The 24,805-nt window shown below is 48.7% G+C and overlaps 1 protein-coding gene across 1 annotated transcript in view; it reads left to right on the top strand.

Moving 5' to 3' along the window:
• NDRG1 (N-myc downstream regulated 1) overlaps window positions 1–21,114 on the top strand; it is a 47,905-nt gene extending 26,791 nt beyond the window's left edge. Inside the window, 11 exon segments of the mRNA XM_030937400.1 lie at window positions 139–199; window positions 1,722–1,808; window positions 3,933–3,989; window positions 7,747–7,770; window positions 7,772–7,851; window positions 9,508–9,564; window positions 10,352–10,403; window positions 11,608–11,655; window positions 13,876–13,911; window positions 16,236–16,287; window positions 19,171–21,114. Of these exon segments, the coding sequence (XP_030793260.1) occupies window positions 139–199; window positions 1,722–1,808; window positions 3,933–3,989; window positions 7,747–7,770; window positions 7,772–7,851; window positions 9,508–9,564; window positions 10,352–10,403; window positions 11,608–11,655; window positions 13,876–13,911; window positions 16,236–16,287; window positions 19,171–19,412 (796 nt within the window). The 3' untranslated portion in view covers window positions 19,413–21,114.
• Window positions 21,115–24,805: the final 3,691 nt, after the last annotated feature.

The following is a 24,805-nucleotide window of genomic DNA, read 5'->3' on the forward strand; positions in this document are numbered from 1 at the left end:
AGGGCTGTGCAGGCAGTCATGGCAGCATGCTCCCGCATTGCCTAGCCAGGCGGTCACCCTCAGGAAGTTCTAAGTGGGTCCTTGGGGGCTCCTGTCACTCTCTCCTTGTGTGACATGCGTTTGTATTTCTGCTTCCAGGCTGAAAAGCATTATTGGCATGGGAACAGGAGCAGGCGCCTACATCCTAACTCGATTTGCCGTGAGTGCTTTGGCATTTTTTGAAAATCGCATTTTAAATAACATTTTAAGATGAAGGAAGACATTTGGAAAAAGCATTGAAAACCCAAAAGGGAAAATGAAATGACCCGTATGCTCCACAGTTTGTGTGTGTGTGTGTGTGTGGGGGGGGGGGGCACATGAGTACTCATATGTATATACATATATATACGTGTGTGTGTATATATATGTATATACTCACAATCTTTTCTCTTCCTCCACTCTTGAGTGATACTGGACACATTCTTTTGTCATTGACTTTGTCTGCTTAGCCATCTAGTGATGACGCTCCTTGCTCACTGAGTACTCTGTGTGACACTGCTTTGTAACAGCTGTACAGGTTTTTGCAGTCGGGGTACTCCTGGTTCGTAACTGATTCTAAACTAGAATCAGACACAAGAAGTTTTCATGACAGTTGTCATTGTTATTTCTCTGGGCTCAGATCAAAAGCCGCTCTTCCTTTGTATCCTCACCAAGCAATTGTGTAAGAATGCAATAATACTCATTTTGTTCATCCATAGGTATTTTGACTGCCTATGATTTGCTGGGCTTTGCTAGAGGTTAGGAATACTGACATGATTCTACAACATCCATCTTACAAAAAAAAAAAAAAAAAAGAAATGCTGACATGAATACAAAATGGTCTGGCCATATAGACTCTCAGCAAATTAAAAAATGTCTCAACTGTACCCCAGGTGTACATATCTATATCTATATATATCTGCATCATATAATGACATTTCGGTCAATGACAGACTGCATATTTGACAGTGGGTCCATAAGATTATAATGGTTCATTTTTACGGTACCATTTTCATGTTTAGATTTGCTTAGATACATCAATACTTAGCATCATGTTGCAATTCCCTGCAGTGTTCGGTAGCGTCACATGCTGTACAGGTTTGTACAGTAAACCTAGGAGCAATGCGCTGTACTATACAGCCTTGGTGAGTTGTAGACTATACCATCTGGTGTGTGTAAGTACACTCTGAGATCTTCACATGATGACAAAATCTCCTAATGATCAATTTTCTCAGGAAGTATCCCTGTTATTCAGCGATGCATAACTCTGTGTGTGTGTGTGTGTGTGTGTATGTTTATATATTCTGAAAGTAAGTAATACAGTTGTTACTGCCACAGCTAGAGAGCATTTGTGTACCCTGTTTGATTGATGAGGTTGATGGTGTATTACATGCATTTGACAGCTGGGGAAGCTGAGCCTCCATGGGTTGAAGTAACTTGCCCAAGGCAGGTCTGCAAAGCGGTGGGCTTCCTACTTCTTTTGTACTTCCTCTTTCTCCTTCCCACTCTCTCTAGGACCCAATTCCATGTCTGCTGTTCTGGAACCTCAGTTTTGCATGGGGTGGGGCCAGGGAGCAGCAGCTTGCTCTGCTGCCCACACTGCCTTTTTCTGGGTACTTCTCTCAAGCTTTGGTTTGCCTTGGAAAGTTCCTAGTGTTTCAGATTGCTGGGATGTCTGTCTCACTTTGTGTCTTGAATTGCAGCTAAACAACCCTGAGATGGTAGAGGGCCTCGTCCTTATCAACGTGAACCCTTGTGCGGAAGGCTGGATGGACTGGGCCGCCTCCAAGGTGAGGTGGGGGCCTGTCAGGCAGACGGAGTCCCTGCAGGCAGAGGGACAGGTGCACACAGCCTCTGGCTGGGGGAGCCGTGGAGCTACGAGCTGTCTCTTTACCCACTCCTCTTTACCCTCTACTGCCCACTCCAGTTCCCTCTGCTTTGCTTAGAACAGTACACATGACCTCAGCCGTTTGCCATTCAGAAGACTTAAATACCACCAAGCTGTCTAAGCCAGGGAAAGCACTGGGATGCAGGTCCCTGAGCCAGCTTGGATAAGCATTGCTTGGATTAATGAGTATTAGCTGGGTACCTAACTTGTGTCAGGCTTTGGTCGAGATACTGAGCATCCTGAAGAACAAAACTTCTTGAGATGAACAAGACAAAAGCCTCTAATCTTAGGAATTCATTCACATATTATTAAAGAAAAATAAATGTATATTTAGTGTGCCACAGCATTTTACGATAATAATTCGCTAACGTAGATTGAGAGTTTACCATGTGCTAGTTTTGTTCTACATTGCTGTGTGTGCATTACCGCAGTTAATCTTCATAGTAACTCTAGGAGGTGAGAATTTTTATCACCGTTTCAGAAGTGAGGACTCGGTGTGGCTAAGGGGATTATCCAGGGCCACATAAAGCTAGGCAGTAGAATGGGGACTGGATGCAGCTTGCTTTGACTTCGTGGTTTGTGGATCTGACCATCCTTGCCCCTGGGGCTCCTGTCTGGGGTGGGAGACAGGCAGGCCTGGCCAGCAGGTTGGGCTGCCTGGAAGAAAAGGGGACCTGTGCTGTCTTGGGAAGCTCTGCCCTGACTGATGTCCTAAGGTTCCTTGTTTATCTTTTAAAAATTGTCATTGTGGTGTTTTTGTTTTTGTTTTTTTGCCCTGTAAAGATCTCATTGTTTGCCAAGGAGATAGGCAGGTCATTCCAGTTGAAATAGGACAAAGCTGAAGTGATCTCAGCTTTTCATTTTGCAAGTGCATTTTTGCCAAATTTTGGGTGGCTGCCAGGGACTGAGGGTTTGAAGGGGCCGTGCCTCTTGCCCCATCCCCCGCCCCGTCCTAGCCACTGTGATTTTGTGTTTGTTCTTTGAACATTCCTCCAGAATGCGGGAGCCCTTCCCTCCTGCCTGTATGACATTAGGGAGTGGAACACGCTTCTGTTTTTCATTTGATTTTCCAGCAAAGGCAGTGACATTCCAGTCCACCCGCTGTGCTTCGTGATCACTGTTCTGAGCCAGACTGGAAGGTCTGGCGGTGTCGACCACTGGCTAATGTGAAGCCTGGGGAATGTGTGCGGGGCTTTCATAGCTGTAGTATTCCCTTCCTTTTCAACCCCAGCCTTTTGAGTACCAGGCATTGGTATTAAACACTGTGATATGTGCAGTTACTTCTTGCACTCCTCACCTTGGCTTTGTGGCCTTGAACTTCCTGGCACTCCCATTAGTCTGAGACCCAGAGGTATGCAGACTGCCCAGTGCCACACAGCTGGCCTGTGGCAGGCGAGGGCCAGCCAAAGACCCTTAGGTCTAGAGCTTCTCTGCTACTTAGTTTTGCCCAGTGCTTTGGTCAGCACACATTTATGGAGCTCCTGCTGTATCCTACCATTTATAGAGCTCCTGCTGCAAACCTAGTCACTGGGGAGAGGTAGCAGAAAGAAGATTGTCAGTGTCTTTGGTAATGTCAGTATACATAGAAAGGGGAAACTGGCTTGGAGATGAGAGAGAGGGATAGTTGGGAGCCAAGCATATCCCGGGGCGTAGACGGGGGAGTTCAGTGTGTTTTTAGAAGAGGTGAATGGACGGCCCTCTTTGCTGAGGACTTAGTGAATGTTTTGAGCAGGGTAAGCCAGCAGTAGCTGGATCTTTATTCAGCGCTCATTTGCTGTGGATTTCTTGTGCATGGGCCTCTGAAAATAAGGAATTGGATATAGTCCTAGGCCCTGCATTTGGGGGGTCGGGTCCAGGAGGGAACTGGAGACAGGAACTGAGTTTCTATCAAGGGGATGTCCTTGAGGCCTGCATGCAGAGGGGAGTCTGGCAATGCCACTCTCCCCGCAGGGAAGTGGGGTTTTGCTGACTTTGTTCACTACTGTTAGCTGCTGGTTTCTAATCCACCCACTTTACTCCTCCCTAGATCTCTGGATGGACCCAAGCCCTGCCAGACATGGTGGTGTCCCACCTCTTTGGGAAGGTGAGTTATGTGGCCTGGCATTCTGCTGTTCCTGCTGAGCGATGCGTTGTGTGGTGCTCAGCACAGGGCCCCATGTAGGGGTGGAGAGAACAAGACACAATCAACTGGGGGCCGCCGAGCTGGTGCTCGTGAGATAATGTGACATTATTCATTCATAAGCAACAAGTCATTCATTCTCTCTCTTTTTATATGTGTCGTTGAAAAATGGCTGATGGAAGTACAATTAACTGCACACATTTAAAGGGCAGAATTTGCTAAATTTGACATGTATATACATTTGTAAAACCATCACTGTAATCAGAATAACGTCTCTATCACCCCAAGAGTTTCCTTGTGCCCCTTGATGATAATCTTCTCCCTCCTCAGGCAACTTGGATCTGCATTGGCCCCTATAGATTGCTTTGCAATTCCTAGATTTTTATATAAATGGCATTATATAGTATGTACTCTTTTTTTATTTTTGGTCTGGCTTCTTTCACTCAGCATAACCATTTTGAGATTTGTCCATGTTAATGAGTGGATCAATAGTTTATTCCTAGTCTGGGTGCAGTGCTCATTCTTGTAATCCCAGCACTTTGGGAGGCCATGGCAGGAGGATTACTTGAGCACAGGAGTTCAAGACCAGCCTGGGCAACATAGCGACACCTTGTCTCTACAAAAAAATTAAAAATTGGCCAGACATGGTGGTGCACGCCTATAGTCCTAGCCGCTTGGGAGGCTGAGGCAGGAGGAGCGCTTGAGCCTAGGAGTTTGAGGTTACAGTGAGCAGTGAGCTAGTGATTGCCCCCTGTATTCCGCCTAGGCGACAGAGAGACCCTGTCTCTTAAAAAACAGTGTATTCCTTTTTAGTGCTGAGAAGTATATTCCCTTTTATGTATGTGCACCAGTTTGTGCTGAGAAGTATATTCCCTTTTATGTGTGTGCACCAGTTTGTGTTTCCATTCACCTGTGGATAAGACCTTTGAGTTATTTCCAGTTCTGGGCTGTTATAAATCTGGTCTATAGCAAACGATGTCCATGGAGTTAGCTGTGTGCTGGACTCAGTCCTAAGAGCTTCACAAGTATTAGCTACTAGGACTAGGATTCCACCCAGGTGCTCTGTGACCTGTGTGATAAATTCTGTTCTCATTCCCAGTTTATGGAAGAGGAAACAGACCAGAGACGTTGAGTGACTTGTGTAGGGTCTCTGCCAGGGAGAGGTGGGGCCAGTATTTGTACCTATGAATCTGGCTTCATTCTGGCAACCACAGCAGGATGGCGGCTGCCTGTGCTGCTGCCTGGCTCTTAGATGAGCTGCTCTTCTGCAGAGTCACCCCACTGAGGGGGGTGAGCCAAGCCCCTCACAGCATGCTAGAAGTTAGCAGGTCGCCATCTTAGCCCAGCCTACCTGGCCCCAGACATTGGTTTTGTGTCTCTAGCTGGGGCCAGCTGTCCTTGGGAAGCGTATGCCGTGGGCTTGGTTGCAAGCCCAGGGTCTGGAAAACCCCTCGGTTGCCTGAAATTGCAGTGACCTGCTTTACTTATATACCAGTGTCTGCTTCTGAGCTAACATGTGTGACCATCTGACACTCCCGTGAGTCCTGGGGAAACAGGCCCCACTCTGGAGTTGGCAGGTGTACCAGGGAACAGAGGCCCCACTCTGGAGTTGGCGAGTGTTTGAGGGGAACAGAGGCCCCACTCTAGAGTTGGCGAGTGTTTGAGGGAAACAGAGGCCCCACTCTGGAGTTGGCAAGTGTACCGGGGAACAGAGGCTGCACTCTGGAGTTGGCGGGTACAACTGCTGGGTTTGCCCGTTGTGTTGGTTTCCTGTGGCTTCTGTAACAAATTACCACAAACAGGATGGCTTAGAACAATGAAAGTGGGCTGAGTGCGGTGGCTCACGTCTATAATCCCAGCATTTTGGGAGGCTGAGGCAAGTGGATCACCTGAGGTCAGGAGTTCGAGACGAGCCTGGCCAACATGGTAAAACCCTGTCTCTACTAAAAATACAAAATTAACAGGGTGTGGTGGGCACCTGTAATCTCAGCTACTCGGGAGGCTGAGACAGGAGAATCACTTGAACCTGGGAGGCAGAGGCTGTAGTGAGCTGAGATTGCGACATTGCACTCCAGCCTGGGTGAGACAGAGGGAGACTCTGTCTCAAACACACACACACACACACACACACACACACACACACGAAAAACAAAAGTGTATTCTCTCACAGCTCTGAGTCTAGAACTCTGACATCAAGTGCTGGCAGGGCCGCCCCTCTGCCACAGGCTCTAGGGGAAATTCGTCCTGGCTTCTTACTGCTCCAGGTCGTCGTCAGCATTCCTTGGCTAGTGGCTGCTCACGCCGCTCTGTGCCTCTGTCTTCACATGGTCTTCTCCTCTGTGTCTATTTCAATTCTCCCTCTCCTTCCTCTTTTAAGGATACTTTCCATTGGACTTCATCCCGGCTCATGTAATCCAGGATGATCTCATATAAAGATCCTTAATTAATTACACCTGCAAAAACCCTTTTTCCCAGCAAGTTTGCATTCCCAAGTTCAAGAGATTTGACATGGACATATCTTCTGAGGGCCACGGCTTAGCCCACCAGAGTCCTCTTTCCCCTTTTACGATTCATTCCACACAGTGTGTGTGATACATTTTCCCTGTCCTGAGTGTGTAATCTGAAACTGATAGGAATTGGGAAAACTTCACAGCCACTGTCTCTGTTTCACTGGAGAAGGGATGTCACACATGGCGTTGAGCATCTGATCTGATTGTACCCCAAGTTATTTGGAGACTAGTTGGTCTGGCCATAATGTCTGAGGGTGTCCCTAGATCACTACAGTTGGTTTTGATCTGAAATCCCAGCATAATTCCTGACTGTCTTTTCCAGACTTTGCTCTTAGTAGCCAGTTGACCTCCTTGCTCCCTAAGTGATCCTGGGCTGTTGGACGCAGCTCAAGCTTGACACTGGCTTTCTTTGACCCCCAACTCCAACTTCTCATCTGGTTGCCACTGGTCACATCAGACCCGTGTGTGAAACCTACAGTGTCTGCCCTCGTACAAATGAGAAACAGAGCAAACAAGTTGTTTGTCACAAATGACATTCAAAAAGCACCCAGAGACGGGAGGCTGAGGCTGACTTCCCCAAGGCTCTGGTTGGCCGCAGTGGGAGTTGCAGTTGCCCTTCTTTTCAGCAACTTCCTGTTGCGTGAGTTGGTTTTGCTTTTCAAGCGTGAAAAACTTCTTTTCACCTCTTTCTGTTGGAAAATAATTACTAACATTTGCATCCAATTGTTACTGTTGGTAGAGTTGAGAACACAACCTCCATTAAGTCCTACGACCTAGTGATGTGTAGGCAACATTCTCTCTCTTCCCTTTTTTTTTTTTTTTTAGATAGATATGAGGCTCAGAAAGGTTAAAAGATTTGCCCACGAACGGGGGGCAGTGATGAAGCTAAGTTCTGGATCCAGGGTGTCTGACTTCAAATTGAAACTCCCTAATTAATGGGTTTCGAAGGGTGGGGTGTGGCCTTTCCAGGATGGGGTGTCTTTTCTGCTCCCAGCAGATAGTGAAAGCCCTGTCTGCACCCGGGTGGGTGTGCTGCTTTCCCGAAGGGTTTTTTTTTTTTTTTTTTTAATTTTTTTTTGATCCGTTGCTGTCTTGTAGATTAGGTATTATTATCTTTATTTTGTATCCAAATAACCTGGAGAACGAGAGAGTAGTGACCAGCCCAGGGCCACAGTGCAATGAGGACCATCTTCTCACCTCTCTAAATGCAGGAAGAAATGCACAGTAACGTGGAAGGTGGTCCACACCTACCGCCAGCACATCGTGAATGACATGAACCCTGGCAACCTGCACCTGTTCATCAACGCCTACAACAGGTATCGGGATGTTGTTCAGCCACATCATTGCTATTTATGAGGCGTCTTCTGTAGATCCGAAATATGGGGCAGGTGAGAGGGAGGGTATAAAATGAGTGGAAGAGGTGGGCTCTGAGTTTGAGCAAATAGATTCATACGACAGGTATCCCCAGGAAGGAAACCTGGCCTGTAAGCTGGTTCCTGGAGTTCAGCTCGTCTTGCAGGGATCTGAACAAACACGCCAGACCACTGGGGGTGCAGACGTGAGAGGGACGCAGTCGCACACTCAGAGGGTTGAACGTAAATGTGTGTGCCCACTGCTGACCTTCACAAAAGGCCAAATGTAAGAAGAGCTAAGTGAGAGACCAGCAAAGCACTCCTGGAGGCTGGGAGTAATCCAGGCAGGCTTCTGGGAGTTTGTCATTCCAAGGATAAGGAGGACCTGAACACAGCCTTTGCCTAAGGTGTGGCCCTCTCAACCAGCACTAGGTGCTTATCTGGAGCTCAGCTAGGGGAGGAGAGAGCTCAGGGCCATTGGTGTCAGCCAGAGACTCTGTAATCTTCCAGAGAGCTCACTCAACCTGCTGAGCTAGCTCTGCCACATCCCAAAACAGGAGATAGAAGTAAGCCTCATAGTGTTTATCTCTGCTCAGATGTTAATAACGTGACTTCTTGACATTAACATTTGTAACAGAGGTTAGCATTTGCCTCCATTTACAATCCTGCCCTCATCTCAGTGGTAACATCCTCACTGTTTGACTGAAGAAACAGAAGCCCGGCCGTGCGTTCACTTAGCAAACACTTCCTGAGAACTGGAGTGAGTCAGGCTTTCGTCTGGGTGCTGGAGACACAGGAGACCAGCACAACCCGCAGACTCCACACTCTTAACTTGCCTGCACAGATAGCACAGTAGTTAACTGGCCCCTCTCAAAATCCCACTCTGAAGGTCCTGGTAGGATTGTCATTTCCTGTTGAGGAAGCAAAGGCACAGAGAGGTCCTGTGTTCTCCCCAAGGCCACACAGCTAGAAAGTGGCAGAGCATGATTTGGATCCTGCTTGTCTAACTCCAGGCTGTGAGCTGGGAAAGAGCTTCTCATGTTGGGAGCTGCAAGATAGCAGAAAGGGTGGGTGGCTGCGTGCAGGGAGGGTGGTCGGCACTGGGCCGGGCCCACACTGGGCCTCACACTAGTGCAGTGGGAAAGCACCACAGGGTTTGAGACAGGGAATGGAAAGATGAGGCCTGAGTTTTAAAGAGATCATTTGGGTGCTTTATAGAGGACTCAGAGCTGGTGAGGCTGGGACTTAAGAGGCTGCGAGAACATTTGGGAGGTGGCCCCTCTGTCAGGTGGGGGCTCTGACTAGGGGGACAGGGAAGGCAGGGGCCCTCTGTGGTGGAAGACCTGACATCTACTCCTGGAAAAAAAAGCCACACAAATATTTGTGACAAAATGAGGGGGACTCTGCTTGAAATGCATGGGTCCTGCTGTCCCTCTAACCAGGTCTGTGGACACCAAGAGGGTGTGGAGCGCTGAAAGCCACAGGGCCTCTCGCAAGTTGGGGATGTGGGTGGTTTGCCAGAATGGCCACTGGCAGGACCTCCTGGGCTTGGCTGGGTGGGAGTGGGAGCTTTCTCCGGGGGAAGACTGCTCATGCTAATGATGCATTTGTTTCCTGCAGCCGGCGTGACCTGGAGATTGAGCGACCAATGCCGGGAACCCACACAGTCACCCTGCAGTGAGTGGCTTTTCTCTCGCCCAGCACTTGCAGTCGGGGCTGCCGCCTGTGAATGTGGCCTTGCTGGCAGGGCCTTCTTTCTGAGTGTGGCAGGACATTGTGTCAGCGAGACCTGGGTATATTCCACCCAGAGACTGAGTGATACACAGCCTGACTTGGACTTCTCCCTGCGCTGGTGGCCTCAGTTTCTAGGGTGTCTCCATGACATAGGCCTTTGATCTTGGAGAAAGATTGTCGATTGTACTTGGGACAGCATTTATTAAGCACCTACTACATCAATAACTGTGTGAGGCTTTGTTCCATGAAGCCTAGGGATGGATAGCACAGGACCCAGTCTTACAGTGCTCTGTATGTCTAGGAGGAAAAGACAGTCGTGGACAGAACTAACTGGGTTTCCACCAGTAATGATGGTGTCTTTTTGTGGCTAAGTGTGCCGCATTCTGTGACACTTGGGAACCTGGCACGTCATTGCCTTTGTCCTTCATGCTGTTCTCGTTTTGGTCTTGATTACCAGCTAAGTCCTGCTCATCCATCCTTGAGGAGAAGATGCTTTAAAATAAAAGCATTGGGGCACAGAAGTTCCCTGGCTGAAATTCATACTAAGTTGTAAAGGACTAGTAACCAGTTTTATCCTAAGATCAAAGGAGAATGAAGTAAAAGAGCAAAGGGTGTTGGGGAAACGAAAATGACACTGTTTTAGAATGCAGGTCCCGGCCTGACAGGCCTGGGAGTGGGACAATCTTTAAAGGAACCTTGTGCTAATTCTCCGCTCTGTCCCTGACCCCAGGTGTCCTGCTCTGTTGGTGGTTGGGGACAGCTCGCCTGCGGTGGATGCCGTGGTATGTAGAAATCACAGCCTGGTTTCTGTGTTTAATTCAACAGGCAAAGTCTGGTTGACTTTGCTGAAGTGGCCCTGTCTGCCCCTTCTCTCCTCTGCCCCATCAGGGCAGGTGATGTTTCTCTGAAATGCCCTAGTGGCCTTTGGGCAGAGGGCCCAGCCACTAGTCTGTTTCCCTGGTGGCTGCCAGCCCTGGTTGCCTGGCAGTGTCTCCTCTCCCAGGTCCCCTCACCCTCCGATCTTTGTTTATATGGGTGTGTTTGCCACTTGGCTTCCTGGCTAGGAGACTCGCCTCTTATTTGGGAAGCAGATGGATCTTTCCAAACTGATTGGTGCCTGATGAGCTGGCAGGTGAGAGAGGCACTGGGAGGCAGGGCTTAGGAAAGCTTCCTGACTCCTTTCACCCCTTAACTCCCACCTGCAACTTTGTGGCAGCAAAGAGAGGACTCTGCCTTTCAGACAACCCCACAGCTGGGGAGATGGAAGACTTAGGGGCTATGGATCAGAGTCCTGCAGTACTGCCAGGCCTTGTGCAGTGATCTTCAGAGTGACATTTGCAAATGTTCATGTAGTAAATACTTGGCATGCCTTAACGAACCATGAATTTCTTACGGGCTGACCAACTGGAGATAATCATGGGATACATCAGTAGAGATACACTGTTCAGATCAAGGGAGGTGATAGTTTTACTTTAGGCATTTTGAACATCATGGGTTACATGTGGGTGTTCTTCCCAATTCCGGATGCCCCTTTCGAGAGAGTCACTGACAAAATGAAGAGAGAAGCCAGCTTGGTCAGCGTGATTTTACCTGAAGAATAGTTGTTAGATCTGGGAATGTTAAAACTGTAGAATCTCTGGCAGCTGCTGGTTAAACAAGGATATTTATTTAGCAGATATTTCTGCAGTACTGTTTACATTTCAGCTACTCTTCATAACAACCCTTTGAAAAAAGATATTATCTCCATTTTATTGATGAGGAAACTGAGGCCCAAAGAAGTTATAACTTATCCAAGTTGTCACAGCTGGTAATGGCAAGGCTTGGATTTAAAGCCACATCTGCTGAATCCCAAACCCCACATACTTTCTTCTTTGCCAGCAGAAATACTGGAGTTTCTGGTGATGGCGGCAGAGTGGCAGGGAAGGGGGAGATGTTTTGACTTTGGCTTCACGTAAAGAATTAACAGATTTCCTCCCTCTTGCGCAGGTGGAGTGCAACTCGAAATTGGACCCAACAAAGACCACTCTCCTCAAGGTACAGGGAAAACAACGGGGGTTTGTGTTTGTTATTTCTTAGAAACTCACGTTTTCTGCAATATTGAGTTAGGCTTGAAAAAGGCAAGGCACACGATCAGAAACCATAGAGTTGATGATTTAATCTGTTTATGAACATCTGTTTATGAACATGTTGGGTGCTGACTGGCGATCTGAGGCTGCAAAGATGAGGGATCCTTCTGTGGGACTGCAGGAATCAACAGGCTGCTGGTCTGAGGGTTTTGGGGATAGAGAGACCAGGGATGACTTGGCAGGGGCCCTCCATAGTCTGGGGCCAGGATATTACTCCAAGAGGAGCTCTGCGTGTCACAATAGGAGAAGACGAGACGTCCCACGGCCAGGGAAGGTCAGGACTTTCTCCAGCAAGTTCATCTGAGCACATGGTGTGCTAGCTCGCCCGCAGCTGGATTTGAGGGTCTGTAGCAACCTCTACCAGTCCCTTGCCAGTTATGACTGATTGCACAATGCAGACCACCAGCTGTGTGTGGCAGCCTCGTCCGGAGATGCAGCACAAGAGTGGGAACCTTTCAGAGGGGCCTCTAAGCCCGGGTGCACCCCTGCAGGGGCAGGTGGCCAGGAGGGACCTGGGTGGAGATGAGGTGGCTCCCTTGCACTGGGGGAAGGACAAGGAAGTGGCATCTGTAGGTCACCGTGCCCTCAACTTTCCCCATAGAAGCAGAATGCCTTTGAAAGGCATGTGGGGGGTGTCCGATACTTATTGAGTGGGAGGCTGTTTTCCTGTATTGGGCTCTTTACGTAGATTTTCTTTCAAGATTCCCTCAGAAGGAAATTGCAAGATTAGAAGCTGCTGGGCGTCAAGCTTGCATAATGCCGTACTTTGAGGGCGGTTGTCACAAGTATCGCAAAATGGGTGGCTTAAAGCAACAGATATTTATTCCCTTATAGTTCTGGAAGCTGAAAGTCTGAAATCAAGGTGTGGGCAAGGCCGTGCTCCTTCCGTGCTGGGAGAGAATGCTGCCTGCCTCTTCCAGCTTCTGGTGGCTGCTGGCCACACTTGGTGCACCTTAGCTGGTAGATGCATCGCTCTAGTCTCTGCCTCCGTCCTCACTCAGCACTCTCCCTATTGTATCACTGCGTCTGTGTCCAAACTTCCTTCTTCTTTTAATAACATCAGCCATTAGATTTAGGGTCCACTCTAATCCAATATGACCTCATCTTAACTTGATTGTACCTGCAAATACCCTGTTTCCAAGTACGGCCACATGGATAGGTACTGGGGTTAGGACTTAGATATGTCTATTTGGGGGACATAATTCAACCACACCCTACAGCAAAGGGTAGGTGGCTTGACTGAGGTCGGGTGGCCAATTTGATGGTAGATCCAGAAACAGAACTCACTCAGGCCTGATTCTGGAGACTTCCACAGCACCAGCCTCGTGTGCCGAGTGCCCCGCCTGGAGGGAACATTTTGGCATCCTGTCCCTGCATGCTGGTTGGGCTGAGGGCTGCCCCAGGTCAGTGTCGCTTTGTGGCTAGTGTTGGGTGTCCAGATTTGAGGCGCCTGGGCTGTAGGATGCCCACAGCCTCACCACTCCCACGAACTCCTCCAGCCCCATTTCACCCCAGGCCACCCTCCCTACAGCCTCCCCCTGCTCCCTTGCCACCAGTCCTGCTCATGTCCAGTCTGGCTGCACGCTCTCACAGGCTGCAGTGGCCTCTTGAGGTTCAGTGATTTCACAGGGACTTTGAACATCCACCATTTAGGAAGGGTACCAGTCAGGAGCTGAATCCGGCCCGAAGACCCAAATTCAACCACTTCCTTTTGAGGGAACAAAGGGAATAGTCTGAAAAGGGCCTTCTTTATCAAACCCTTTCGGGTCAGACAGATCCTGGCCTGGAACCTTGTGAGTTCCTTAAGCTCTTTCTAGCCCAGTTTCTGCCTGTAAAATGGGACAGCTGTACCTTCCATGGTTCTTGGGGAATGGAGTGAAATTATCTATGGAGCCTAGCGTAGTGCCTGGCACATAGTAAGCTGCAAGTGATGGTTGCCATGGGGATACCAGCAACCTTGCTTGGTGGGGCTGGAATGCTCCCTACCCACGGTCCACCCTGTTCCTCCTTTGTAAGGCAGGACAAGGCAGGGCAGGGCAGCGGGCAGATGGGCATCCTTTCAGAACAGACTTAGTGCAGATGGCCTTGGCTGTGGTGTTTGGCACTAACCAGCTTCCCTGTCTCCTAGATGGCGGACTGTGGCGGTCTCCCACAGATCTCCCAGGTGAGTGCCACCTTGCCTTTTGCATTACCCAGCTGTCGCCTCCCTCTGGGTGGAGTGCATGTGCCTCTGTGACACCTGTTTCCTCATCGCCTTGCTGTGACATTGGATGACAGTTTGTGGACTGTTGGGAAAAGGTGCTATATAGGAGGACTCTGATCCCCTAGGAGCCAACCCCTGTGGAGTGGGTGATACTGCGGTTCACAGAGGTTGGGGGATTTGCCAAGTAGACACACCTTGGTCATCATGGATCAGAATCTAGGTGTGTCTGCCCCAAAGACCATGGGCTTCTGCTGGAGTGAAGGGCCCTGAGAAGCTCCAGCACAGAGCAGAGGGACATGGAGGAGAGGAAGCCAAATTGTGCGTGTGTGTATGCGTGTGTGTGTGCATGTGCGTTTGCAGGTGTGCATGTGTACACATGTCTGTGTGTGTGCATGTGTAAATGTGCGTGCACATGTACAAATAAACACATTGATCAATGTAATGTGTTTGCTGCGTAACCAATCCCTTCAATTTCCCCTCCTATAAAGAATCTCACCAACCTGACAAGTAAAATTCTAATCTGTTGTCTTATAATTTTATATCCTGATAGTTTTGTGTTCTGTCTTAAAATGAAGTAGAGTTTTCTGTCATCTTTTTGGTCCAAAACCTACTCTGCCTCCTTTCTTCCTCGTTTTTCCCTTTCTCTATGTAAAATGAGAACAGATGTAACCCTGGTCATAATTAAAAGAATTTTCAGAGCTTCAGAGGAGTTCAACTAGCACAGGCTTCGGGGACACCAGCGCAGGGAGGAGCAATTCCTGTGTAACACTGTCGTCCTTGTGCCCTTGCAAGTTGGGTATATGTTTACACAGGGTTTTCCCATCCTTGATTAAATTAGGTCCTTGCAATAGTACTCAGGTGGGAAGAGCAAGCATTTTATCCCAGTGTCACAGAAGAGGAAACTGAGGCCAAAAGTTGAGAGAGATTGCCCATGATTACTGGAACTAAAACTGGGCCCAGGAATTCTCATTCCCAAGCCTGTGTTCTTGGTTCTCTTCATCATCTTGAACACAGGCGTCCCTGTCCCTGCAGCCCTGACCTGCTTCTCTTGTCCCTTTCTTCCACTGTCACACAAATTCCAGAGGGCAATTTGAGCATAGCCTCTCTTTTAAATGTCACTTGGCCCTTTGTGGAGTCCTGGCAGGAGTTGGTGGAGAGCAGGGAGGGGGTCAGCCCAGCCTCTACCAGTGCCCTCTCACTGCCTCAGGAGAATAGGACCCAGGGCACTGGATAGAACAGTTGGAATTAACTGAAGAACAGATATGCCTTGCATGTATGCCCGTGATACTTGAGCATTCACCTCCTAGTTTACATTAAATGAACTGAGAGAACTGGTAGAACTGGATGTGGTCTCAGTGTGCCATACACAGTTCACTTAAAGTAACCCAGTGAGTTGCTAATTAATTGGTTTGTCTACCCATCCAGTGAACCATCCAGCCATCATCCATTCATTCTTCTCCATATCCTTTCTTCCTTTTATTTGTCCTTCTTTTGTTCATATTTATCTTTTTTTCCTTCCTTCTGCCCACCAGTTCTTTTTTTAATCCATCTATCCTTCCTTCCTCCCTTCCCTTCCCTTCCCTTCCCTTGCCTTCCCTTCCCTTCCCTTCCCTCCCCTCCCCTCCCCTCCCCTTCCTTTCGTCATCCCATCCATCCTTTTCTTTCCACCCATTCATCTATCCATCATCCCTTCTTTCAGCCAGCCTGCTATTGAGGCTGATAGTGACTTGCCTCAAGAACGAGTGTTTTGAGTTTGGAGAGCCCAGGGTTAATCTACGGGACCCACCACTTACTTATTATGGGACCCTGAGTGGATTTACCTCTCCAAACCTGTTCAGCTATGAAATGTATCTGAGGTAGCAGTGACCTCATAAGGGGTTATCAGGAGTAAATGATTGAACGCAGCAAAGCCCCTTGCACGGGGAGTGGCTCACTGATGGCGATGCTCTTATTTTCCACATGCTTGGGTTAGACATGTCCCTTTGTAGAATGTAATCTCCCTGGAGACACACAGAAATAGCTGTGATACTCTGCCCTGTATTACAGGTGAGGAAACTGGCTCAGACAGGTCCTGTAACTTGTCCAAGTTCCACAGCTGTGGGGTGAATGTCCCATCATTATCCCATAGTCTTCCTTTTACTTTTGTGTTTTGTCCTGTCAACATGTGATGGCTTTTGTCTGGAGCCAAGCTCTCAAATGAAGGTGACCACAGGCACACGCCCTGTGGCCTCGGATGATCAGGTCCCCCAGCAACTGACTGCGTTTTCTCTCCCTGTCTCTCGCAGCCAGCCAAGCTCGCTGAGGCCTTCAAGTACTTTGTGCAGGGCATGGGATACAGTGAGTATGGCGTTCCTCGTGTGCAGTGGGTCGGGGCATGTGTCGGAATTGGAAGTGCTCTGTCCTGAGCCAGGCTTGGATGAGCAATTCTGTGTCCCCCTGGCCAGCTTCAGCTTTCTGGGAAGAAACATTTAGGTGTGTGGAGGGCACGTGGCAGCCTGGAAGGTCTAGCCTCTCATTTATACCAGTGAGGCTCATTTTTCCTCCTTTGTTGAACAGAAGTTGCTTCACACTAGGGGTTTTGGGAGGTTTAGGATGAGGCCTGTCCCTTTAAGCACCAAGACAGTGGCCAACAGTGAAACAATAACAGTTTTTAAAATTTTGATCACAAGTTTTAAGAGACCACCAGCTATAGTGATGATGAAGACGGTGTCAGTGATGAAAGGTATACTAACACATTATTTTATCTCATTGAACTATCACAGTACTCCTTTGACATATTCTTAGCCCATCTTATCAATGATGAAGCTGAGGCTTTGGGGATCTAAGCAGGGAGTAGAGGGCGGATCTGTGGAAGTTCTTTGAAGACCGCAAAGCTCTATGGAAGTGGCTAACAAAGTTGCTTATACTCAAGGTGGAGCATGCCACATTCAAGTCATGAACTTTGGGAAGTGGAGGATGCATTGGAAGCATCATTCAGGAACTCATTAATTCTTACTTTGCAGTTATAGTTTGTTAGACACATACAGCCTTTTTTTCCAGAAGTGCTGTCCCAGGACTAGGACAGACCCTGGTGAGTTGTAACTCAGCTGAACAGCAGCCAGTCAGTGCTGTGGGCTTGTCAGCCATAGTCCGGCCCTGACATGACTAGTGGCTCTTCTGACCCCACTGTTTTGGAACTCTTAATTTGTGTGTCCGTCCTTACTAGGAAGGTATTGAACTTCTGATCCCTTTTGTCATTTCCTTAAACTGTTTGCCCATGTAGATAGTAAGAGTATGCTTGGTAAGCTGACTGCAGTCCTAGCATTGGCCTCAGCCATGATTAGCTCTAGCAAGGCAGGGCTGGCAGGTTTGATTTCCATGCCTCAGGCTCAGGCGGGATCCACATCCCCAGGTGCCCTCTTCCAACAGAAGCTATCTGCCAGTGGGGCTCCTGCCTTTCTAGCCTGCTTTCCCCAGCGGAAGTTGCAGGCAAAGGCTGTCACTGGAGATAGCCATGGAGAGAGCCGTGGGGCAGCCCTGCTTTACCCTGCACAGTGTGAATTGTGACTCCTGTTTGTCTTGGCCCCGCCAGGGTTTGGATTTCTGCTTTGAGAGTGTTCTGGAGAGAAAGGAAGTGAATGCTAGACCTCATCTTTCTCCCCAAATCAGCATCTATTTCCAGAAACCCAAAGCCTCCTGCAGGTCTTGGGGGGAAAGAAACAGGAAGAGCTATGGTCTCAAAGGCATCGGCCAAAGAGAAGGAAAGGAACTGGTCACTGGCCTCCTGCACACTGCAGGGGGCTGGCTTAATGAACCCTTTGCACACCTGACATCAGTGCTTACTGTGTCCTTCTCATCCTCCTCAGTAGAAATCCCAGATTTGTGGGTGAGAAGTAGGGGCTCAGAGAAGTATGTGAGCTGCGGATGTGGCATTGACCCCAATTCTTTCTGAATTCAAAACTAGCTCTTTACGATAGTTCAGGAAGGATTAATTCTCTTTGGGAGTGCCTGCCATCAAAAGCCCCTCCCTGTGCCTATCAGGGAGATAACATAAGCCCTGCATGCTTGGTGTGGATCAGCTGCCCCTGTTGCTGATGTCTGTGACTCCTTGTGGCCTCCTAGCCATGATGCTTCAGGTGGGTGGGATACTAGTTTCCTAAAGCTGCCCTAACAAAACTCCACAGACTGGGTGACTGAAAACAGTAGAAATCCATTCTCTCAAAGTTCAGGAGGCCTAAAGTCTGAAATCAAGGTATGGGCAGGGCCTTGCTCCCTCCAACGGCACTATGGAAGAACCTTCCCTGCGTCTTCCTGGCTTCTGATGGCCCCAGCGATCCTTGGCTTTACGTGGCTTGTGGCTGCATCACTCCCATCTCGGCCTCTGTCTTTGTGTGGACTTCTCCCCTGCGTATCCCTGTGTGCTGTTTCTATAAGGGCATCACAGTCATTGGGTTTAGGGTTCCCTGTCAACCCAGGATGGTTTCATCTCGGGATCCTTAACTAATTACAGATGCAAAGACCCTATTTCCAAATAAGGTTCTCTTCTGAAGTTTCAGGTGGGTGTGAATCTTGCAGGACACTGTCTCATCCAGTACAGGTGGGCAGGATTGTTCCTCCTCATTTCACCCCATCAGCACGTGCCATGCACAAGAACATTTGAGGTCTTAGAGAAGATCCCAAAGAATAGGCAGCGCCCTTGTTAGCACCTGGGCTGACAGGCTTCTTTGGGAAAGAGAGATGACAACAAATAACTCTGCCAGGAACTTGCCATGTGTCCCCTCTCCCTTTCCCCACCTGTGATGTGCAGGGCCAAGCCCGGCTGACCCCAGGTGTCCTCCCTGCTCCAGTGATCATGGACAGCATGGGGTCATGGGCGTACACACAGGTGCTGATACCAGGGGTCAGTATTAACATCCCTTTACAGATGGGAACAGGGAGGCTTAGGGGGATACTTTCAAAATTGCACAGCTTTTAAGAGGTGGCAGAATTGGGGTGCAGACCCAGATCTGGGTTCAAGTCACTCATGGTGTGAGTGCAGCAGTTCTTTCCCTCACCTGGGCCTCGCCGTCTCTCTCTGTGAGTGGACATGGAGAGGACGGGGGCCCAGCAGCTGGATGGCTGCAGGGATCAAGGCTTCTCTGGGGTTGGCATGTAGAAGGGCATGTGGTTGGTGGATGGGCATGCCTGGCTCCTCACCTGGCAGTCTCCTGCCCTCTAACTGGCTGTTTCTTGTCCCCCTAGTGCCCTCGGCTAGCATGACCCGCCTGATGCGGTCCCGCACAGCCTCTGGTTCCAGCGTCACTTCTCTGGATGGCACCCGCAGCCGCTCCCACACCAGCGAGGGCACCCGCAGCCGCTCCCACACCAGCGAGGGCACCCGCAGCCGCTCCCACACCAGCGAGGGGGCCCACCTGGACATCACCCCCAACTCGGGTGCGGCCGGTAACAACGCCGGGCCCAAGTCCATGGAGGTCTCCTGCTAGGCGGCCTGCCCAGCCGCCACCCCCGGACTCTGATCTCTGTAGCGGCCCCCTCCTCCCCAGCCCCTTTTCGCCCCCTGCCTGCCACACTGCGCCTAACTCGGTATTAATCCAAAGCTTATTTTGTAAGAGTGAGCTCTGGTGGAGACAAATGGGGTCTTATTATGTGGGTGCCCTCTCCAAAGGCGGGGTGGCAGTGGACCAAAGGAAGGAAGCAAGCATCTCTGCATTCGCATCCTCTTCCATTAACCAGTGACAAGTTGCCACTCTCCTCCCCTCCCTCAGAGACACCAAACTGCCAAAAACAAGACACGTAGCAGCGCACACTTCACAAAGCCAAGCCTAGGCTGCCCTGAGCATCCTGGTTCAAACGGGTGCCTGGTCAGAAGGCCAGCCGCCCACTTCCCGTTTCCTCTTTAACTGAGGAGAAACTGAACCAGTTTCCAGAAACAAAATCCTTTTCTCATTTCAGGAGGGGAGTAATAGTGATGTGCAGGGACCTCTTTGAAACAGGCAAAACAGGAAGGGGGAAAAGGTGGGATTTATGTTGAGGCTAGAGGCATTTGGAACAACCAATCTATGCAGTTAACTTGAAGAAACAGATTTTTAAAGTTGGTGCATCTAGGAAGCTTTGAATGCAGAAGCAAACAAGCTTGATTTTTCTAGCATCCTCTTAACGTGCAGCAAAAGCAGGCAACAAAATCTCCTGGCTTTATAGACAAAAATGTTTCAGCAAATGTTGCGCATCATGGTTTTTGAAGGCTTTAGTTCTGCTTTCTGCCTCTTCTCCACAGCCCAACTTCCCACCCCTGATACATGAGCGAGTGATGATTCTTATTCAGGGAGAAGATCATTTAGATTTGTTTTGCATTCCTTGGAATGGAGGGAAACATTCCACAGCTGCCCCTGGCTGTGATGAGTGTCCTTTCAGGGGCCGGGGTAGAAGCATTGGGGTGGGGGTGGAATTGGGGTTACTCGATGTAAGGGATTCCTTGTGGTTGTGTTGGGATCCAGTGCAGTTGTGATTTCTGTGGATCCCAGCTTGGTTCCAGGAATTTTGTGTGATTGGGTTAAATCCAGTTTTCAGTCTTCGACAGCTGGGCTAGAACGTGAACTCAGTAGCTGAACCTACCTGACTGAGTCACGTTCTTGGATCCTCAGAACTCTTTACTCTTGTGGGGGTGGGGGTGGGGGTGGGAACTCGTGGGGGCTGAGAAAATGTAAGGATTCTGGAATATGTATTCCATGGGACTTTCCTTCCCTCTTCTGCTTCCTCTTTTCCTGCTCCCTAACCTTTCGCCGAATGGGGCAGCACCACTGACATTTCTGGGCGGCCAGCGCAGCTGCCAGGCTCCTGTACTACTGCCTTGTACTTTTCATTTTGGCTCACCGTGGATTTTCTCATAGGAAGTTTGGTCAGAGTGAATTGAACATTGTAAGTCAGCCGCTGGGGCCCGAGGATTTCTGGGACCCGGCGGTTGGGAGAAGGGAGTAGTCCAGCCTTCCAGGTGGCATGAGAGGCAATGACTCGTTACCTGCCGCCCATCACCTTGGAGGCCTTCCCTGGCCTTGCGCAGAAAAGTCGGGGATCGGGGCAAGAGAGGCTGAGTACAGATGGGAAACTATTGTGCACAAGTCTTTCCAGAGGAGTTTCTTAATGAGATATTTGTATTTATTTCCAGACCAATAAATTTGTAACTTTGCAGCGGCTTGTGTCTTTTTTGTGTCCCTGAGAGATTGTGTGTGTGAAACATTACAGTGCAGGGATGGCTGTTTCACTGGGGGGTTGCCCATGCTTGACACCTAGGGGGCCCCAGCCCCTCATCTCTGGAATTCTTTGCTTCAGAGCAGCACGTCCAGCAGAAATTTAAGTCAGCTGATATGTTACTTCTAATTTCCTGGTGGCCTCGTTTTCAAAAGTGGAAAGAAATGGACGAAATTAATTTTAATAGTACATTTATCTCAAGATGTCTAAAATATTACCACTTCTATGAAAACTATTGCGCAGGTATTTTGCATTCCTTTTTCATTCTGGGAACCCTAGTGTGTCTTTCACACTCACGGCCCTTTCAGACCAGCTACACTTCAAGTGACCAGTAGCTTAGCGCAGTGATAAGAGGATGAAACTTTTCATAATTTGAGGAAAACAGCTTTTTTATTTTTAACATTTATTTTTATTTTTTGAGACAATAGTCTCACTTTGTCACCCAGACTCAAGTGAAGTGGCACGATCTTGGCTCACTGCAACCTCCGCCTCCCAGGTTCAAGCAGTTCTCCTGCCTCAGCCTCCTGAGTAGCTGAGATTACAGACATGTGCCACCATGCCCAGATAATTTATTTTTATTTTTATTTTTTATTTTTAATAGAGATGGGGTTTTGCCATGGCCAGGCTGGTCTTGAACTCCTGACCTCAAGGGATCCGTCCACCTAGGCCTCCCAGAGTGCTGGGATTACAGGCGTGAGTCACCGTACCCAGGCTACATTTTGTTTGGATTACAAAAAAATGTATGTGGAAAGACCATTCTTTTTCTCATGCCCAATGACAACCATTGTAATGCTTGCTTTCTATTCTACATTAAAAAAAAAAAAATTTAGTATAACCTCTTATTTTAACTATTTAAGATTAGTTTAAAATGCACAGACAGTTGCAAAGAATACAGCGAGTTGCCATATAGCCTGTACTCGGTGACCCCTGTCATTAATATCTGACGTTACTGCATACTTGTCACAACCAGGAGATCAGTTGGATGTTCCTGTTAACTAAGCCCTGAACCATATTGAGAATTCACTGGGGTTCCCCTAATGTCCTCTCTCTGTCCAGGATCCCATCCAGGACACCCCATTACATTTTGTTGTCATGCTCAGCTTCCTCTGGCTTGTAACAGTTTCTCAGATTTTCCTTTTTTTTTTTTGAGACGGAGTCTCGCTCTGTCGCCCAGGCTGGAGTGCAGTGGCCGGATCTCAGCTCACTGCAAGCTCCGCCTCCCGGGTTCACGCCATTCTCCTGCCTCAGCCTCCAGAGTAGCAGCGACTACAGGCGCCCGCCACCTCGCCCGGCTAGTTTTGTTTTTTGTATTTTTTAGTAGAGACGGGGTTTCACCGTGTTAGCCCGGATGGTCTCCATCTCCTGACCTCGTGATCCGCCCGTCTCGGCCTCCCAAAGTCTTTTTTTTTTTTTTTTTTTTTTAACTTGAGACAGTTTCACTCTGTCGCCCAGACCAGAGTACAGTGGCGCGATCTCAGCTCACTGCAACTCCGCCTCCCAGGTTCAAGCAATTCTACCTCGCCCTCCCAAGTAACTGGGATTACAGGCACAGGCTGCCACGCCCAGCTAATTTTTTTTGTATTTTTGTAGAGATGGGTTTTCACTGTGTTGTCCAGGCTGGTCTCACAACTTCTGAGCTCAGGGAATCCACCCGCCTCGGCCTCCCAAAGTGCTAGGATTACAGGTGTGAGCCACCTCGACTGGCCAGAGTTTCCTTTTTCTTTGACAGCGTTAAGAAGCACTAGTCAGGCATTCTATTGCAGGTCTCTCCACTGAGATTTGTACGTAGTTCTTCTCATGGTACAACTGGGGGCTGTGGGTTTTTCGGGGAAGCCCATAGAGGTGGTTTGTCCTGCTTCTCACATCATATCCAGGCCACACACTATCACTGTCGTTTATCGCCAATGGCATTAATGGTGATGGCCTAGCTGGGGTAGTGTTTGCCAGATTTCTCCATCGTCAAGTTACCCTTTCTACTTCTCCATATTCATTCTTTGGACGCGCAAACCCCCAGAATTTGAGACAGTTCTCCGTTAATTTAGAAAGTTTATTTTGCCAAAGCTGAGGACGTGCACCTATGACCCAGCTTCAGGAGGTCCTGACGACCTGTGACCAAGGTGGTCGGGGCACGGTTTGGTTTTATACATTTTAGGGAGACACAGACATCAATCCATACATGTAAGAACCATACAAAGGTTCCATCCAGAAGCAGGGACAACTAGAAGCAGGAAGAGGAATTCCAGGTCACAGGTAGGTGAGAGACAGATGGTTGTATTCTTTTTATGTATGTATATATGTATTTATTATACTTTAAGCTCTAGGGTACATGTGCACATCGCATGTTCTCACTCATAGGTGGGAATTGAACAATGAGAACACTTGGACACAGGATAGTTGTATTCTTTTGAGCTTCTGATAAGCCTTTCCGAAGGAGGCAATCAGAACATGCATCTATCTCAGGGAGCAGAGGGATGACTTTGAATAGAATGGGAGGCAGGTTTGCCCTGAGCCATTTCCAACTTGACTTTCCCCTTTAGCTGAGTGATTTTGGGGACCCCAGGATTTTCCTTTCACAGAAGCAAGTCACTAAGTGTAGCCCCCGCTCAAGGACAGGCCCCCACTGAGAACAGCTCTCATGCTATTCTCTATGTTGGTTTTTCTTCACTTCCCTTGAAGAATTTCTTAGGCTTTGTAAAATGTTTAGCTGTAAACACTTTCGAAGTCTGCACCATCGTGCAACAGGTGGATGTGCCGTGGTTCACAGCCCTGCTGTTTAGGATCTAGACTTGGAAGAAGGTGGGGACATCACCTCAGCACAGAAGGGCGAGAGGGCATTCCCAGCAGAGGGGCCAGTTTGGGCACCAGCACTGAGGGTGGATGGTATGCGACTTTTTTTTTTTTTTTTTTTTTTAGATGGAGTTTTGCCTTTGTCACCCAGGCTGGAGTGCAATGGCATGATCTCGGCTCACTGCAACCTCCACCTCCTGGGTTCAAGCGATTCTCCTGCCTCAGCCTCTGGAGTAACTGGGGTTACAAGCATGTACCACTACACCCAGCTAATTTTTTGTACTTTTAGTAGAGACGGGGTTTCACCATGTTGGTCAGGCAGGTCTTGAACTCCTGATCTCAGGTGATCCACCTGCCTCAGCCTCCAAAGTGCTGGGATTACAGGAGTGAGCCACTGCATCCAGCCTGTTATGTGTCTTTGTGAGGAACGTGCAGTGTAGACCTGGGCAGATGACCTTGTGAGCTGTGCGTGGCAGGAGGTGAGCCTGGAGTGATAGTTTTTACAACTGCATCCTGTCCCAGCAGGGGCTGAGGGGAAGGCAGGGTCTTTGGGCTTCTTTGTGCCACGGATGGCCCCACTGATAAGTCAGAGAAGACTTCAGACTCCTCCTCTGAAGAGTTTTAAATGCGTAAAATAAAATACATAAGACTAAAAAAGCCACTTATAGAGAAGTATAATTATCCAAATGTGACTATTGTGTGACCTAGTCACATGCACTTCTTCAGCAGTAATGTGGAAGCAGACCTCAACATCGCTGCAATTTCCAAGTCCTGTATTTTGAGCTATCTGCTGCAATTGAAATAAGAGGATTATCTGGATTACAGCTGCTGATACTATTAGGAT

The sequence above is a fragment of the Rhinopithecus roxellana genome, chromosome 9 (assembly GCF_007565055.1).
Source record: "Rhinopithecus roxellana isolate Shanxi Qingling chromosome 9, ASM756505v1, whole genome shotgun sequence".
Classification (NCBI taxonomy): domain Eukaryota; kingdom Metazoa; phylum Chordata; class Mammalia; order Primates; family Cercopithecidae; genus Rhinopithecus; species Rhinopithecus roxellana.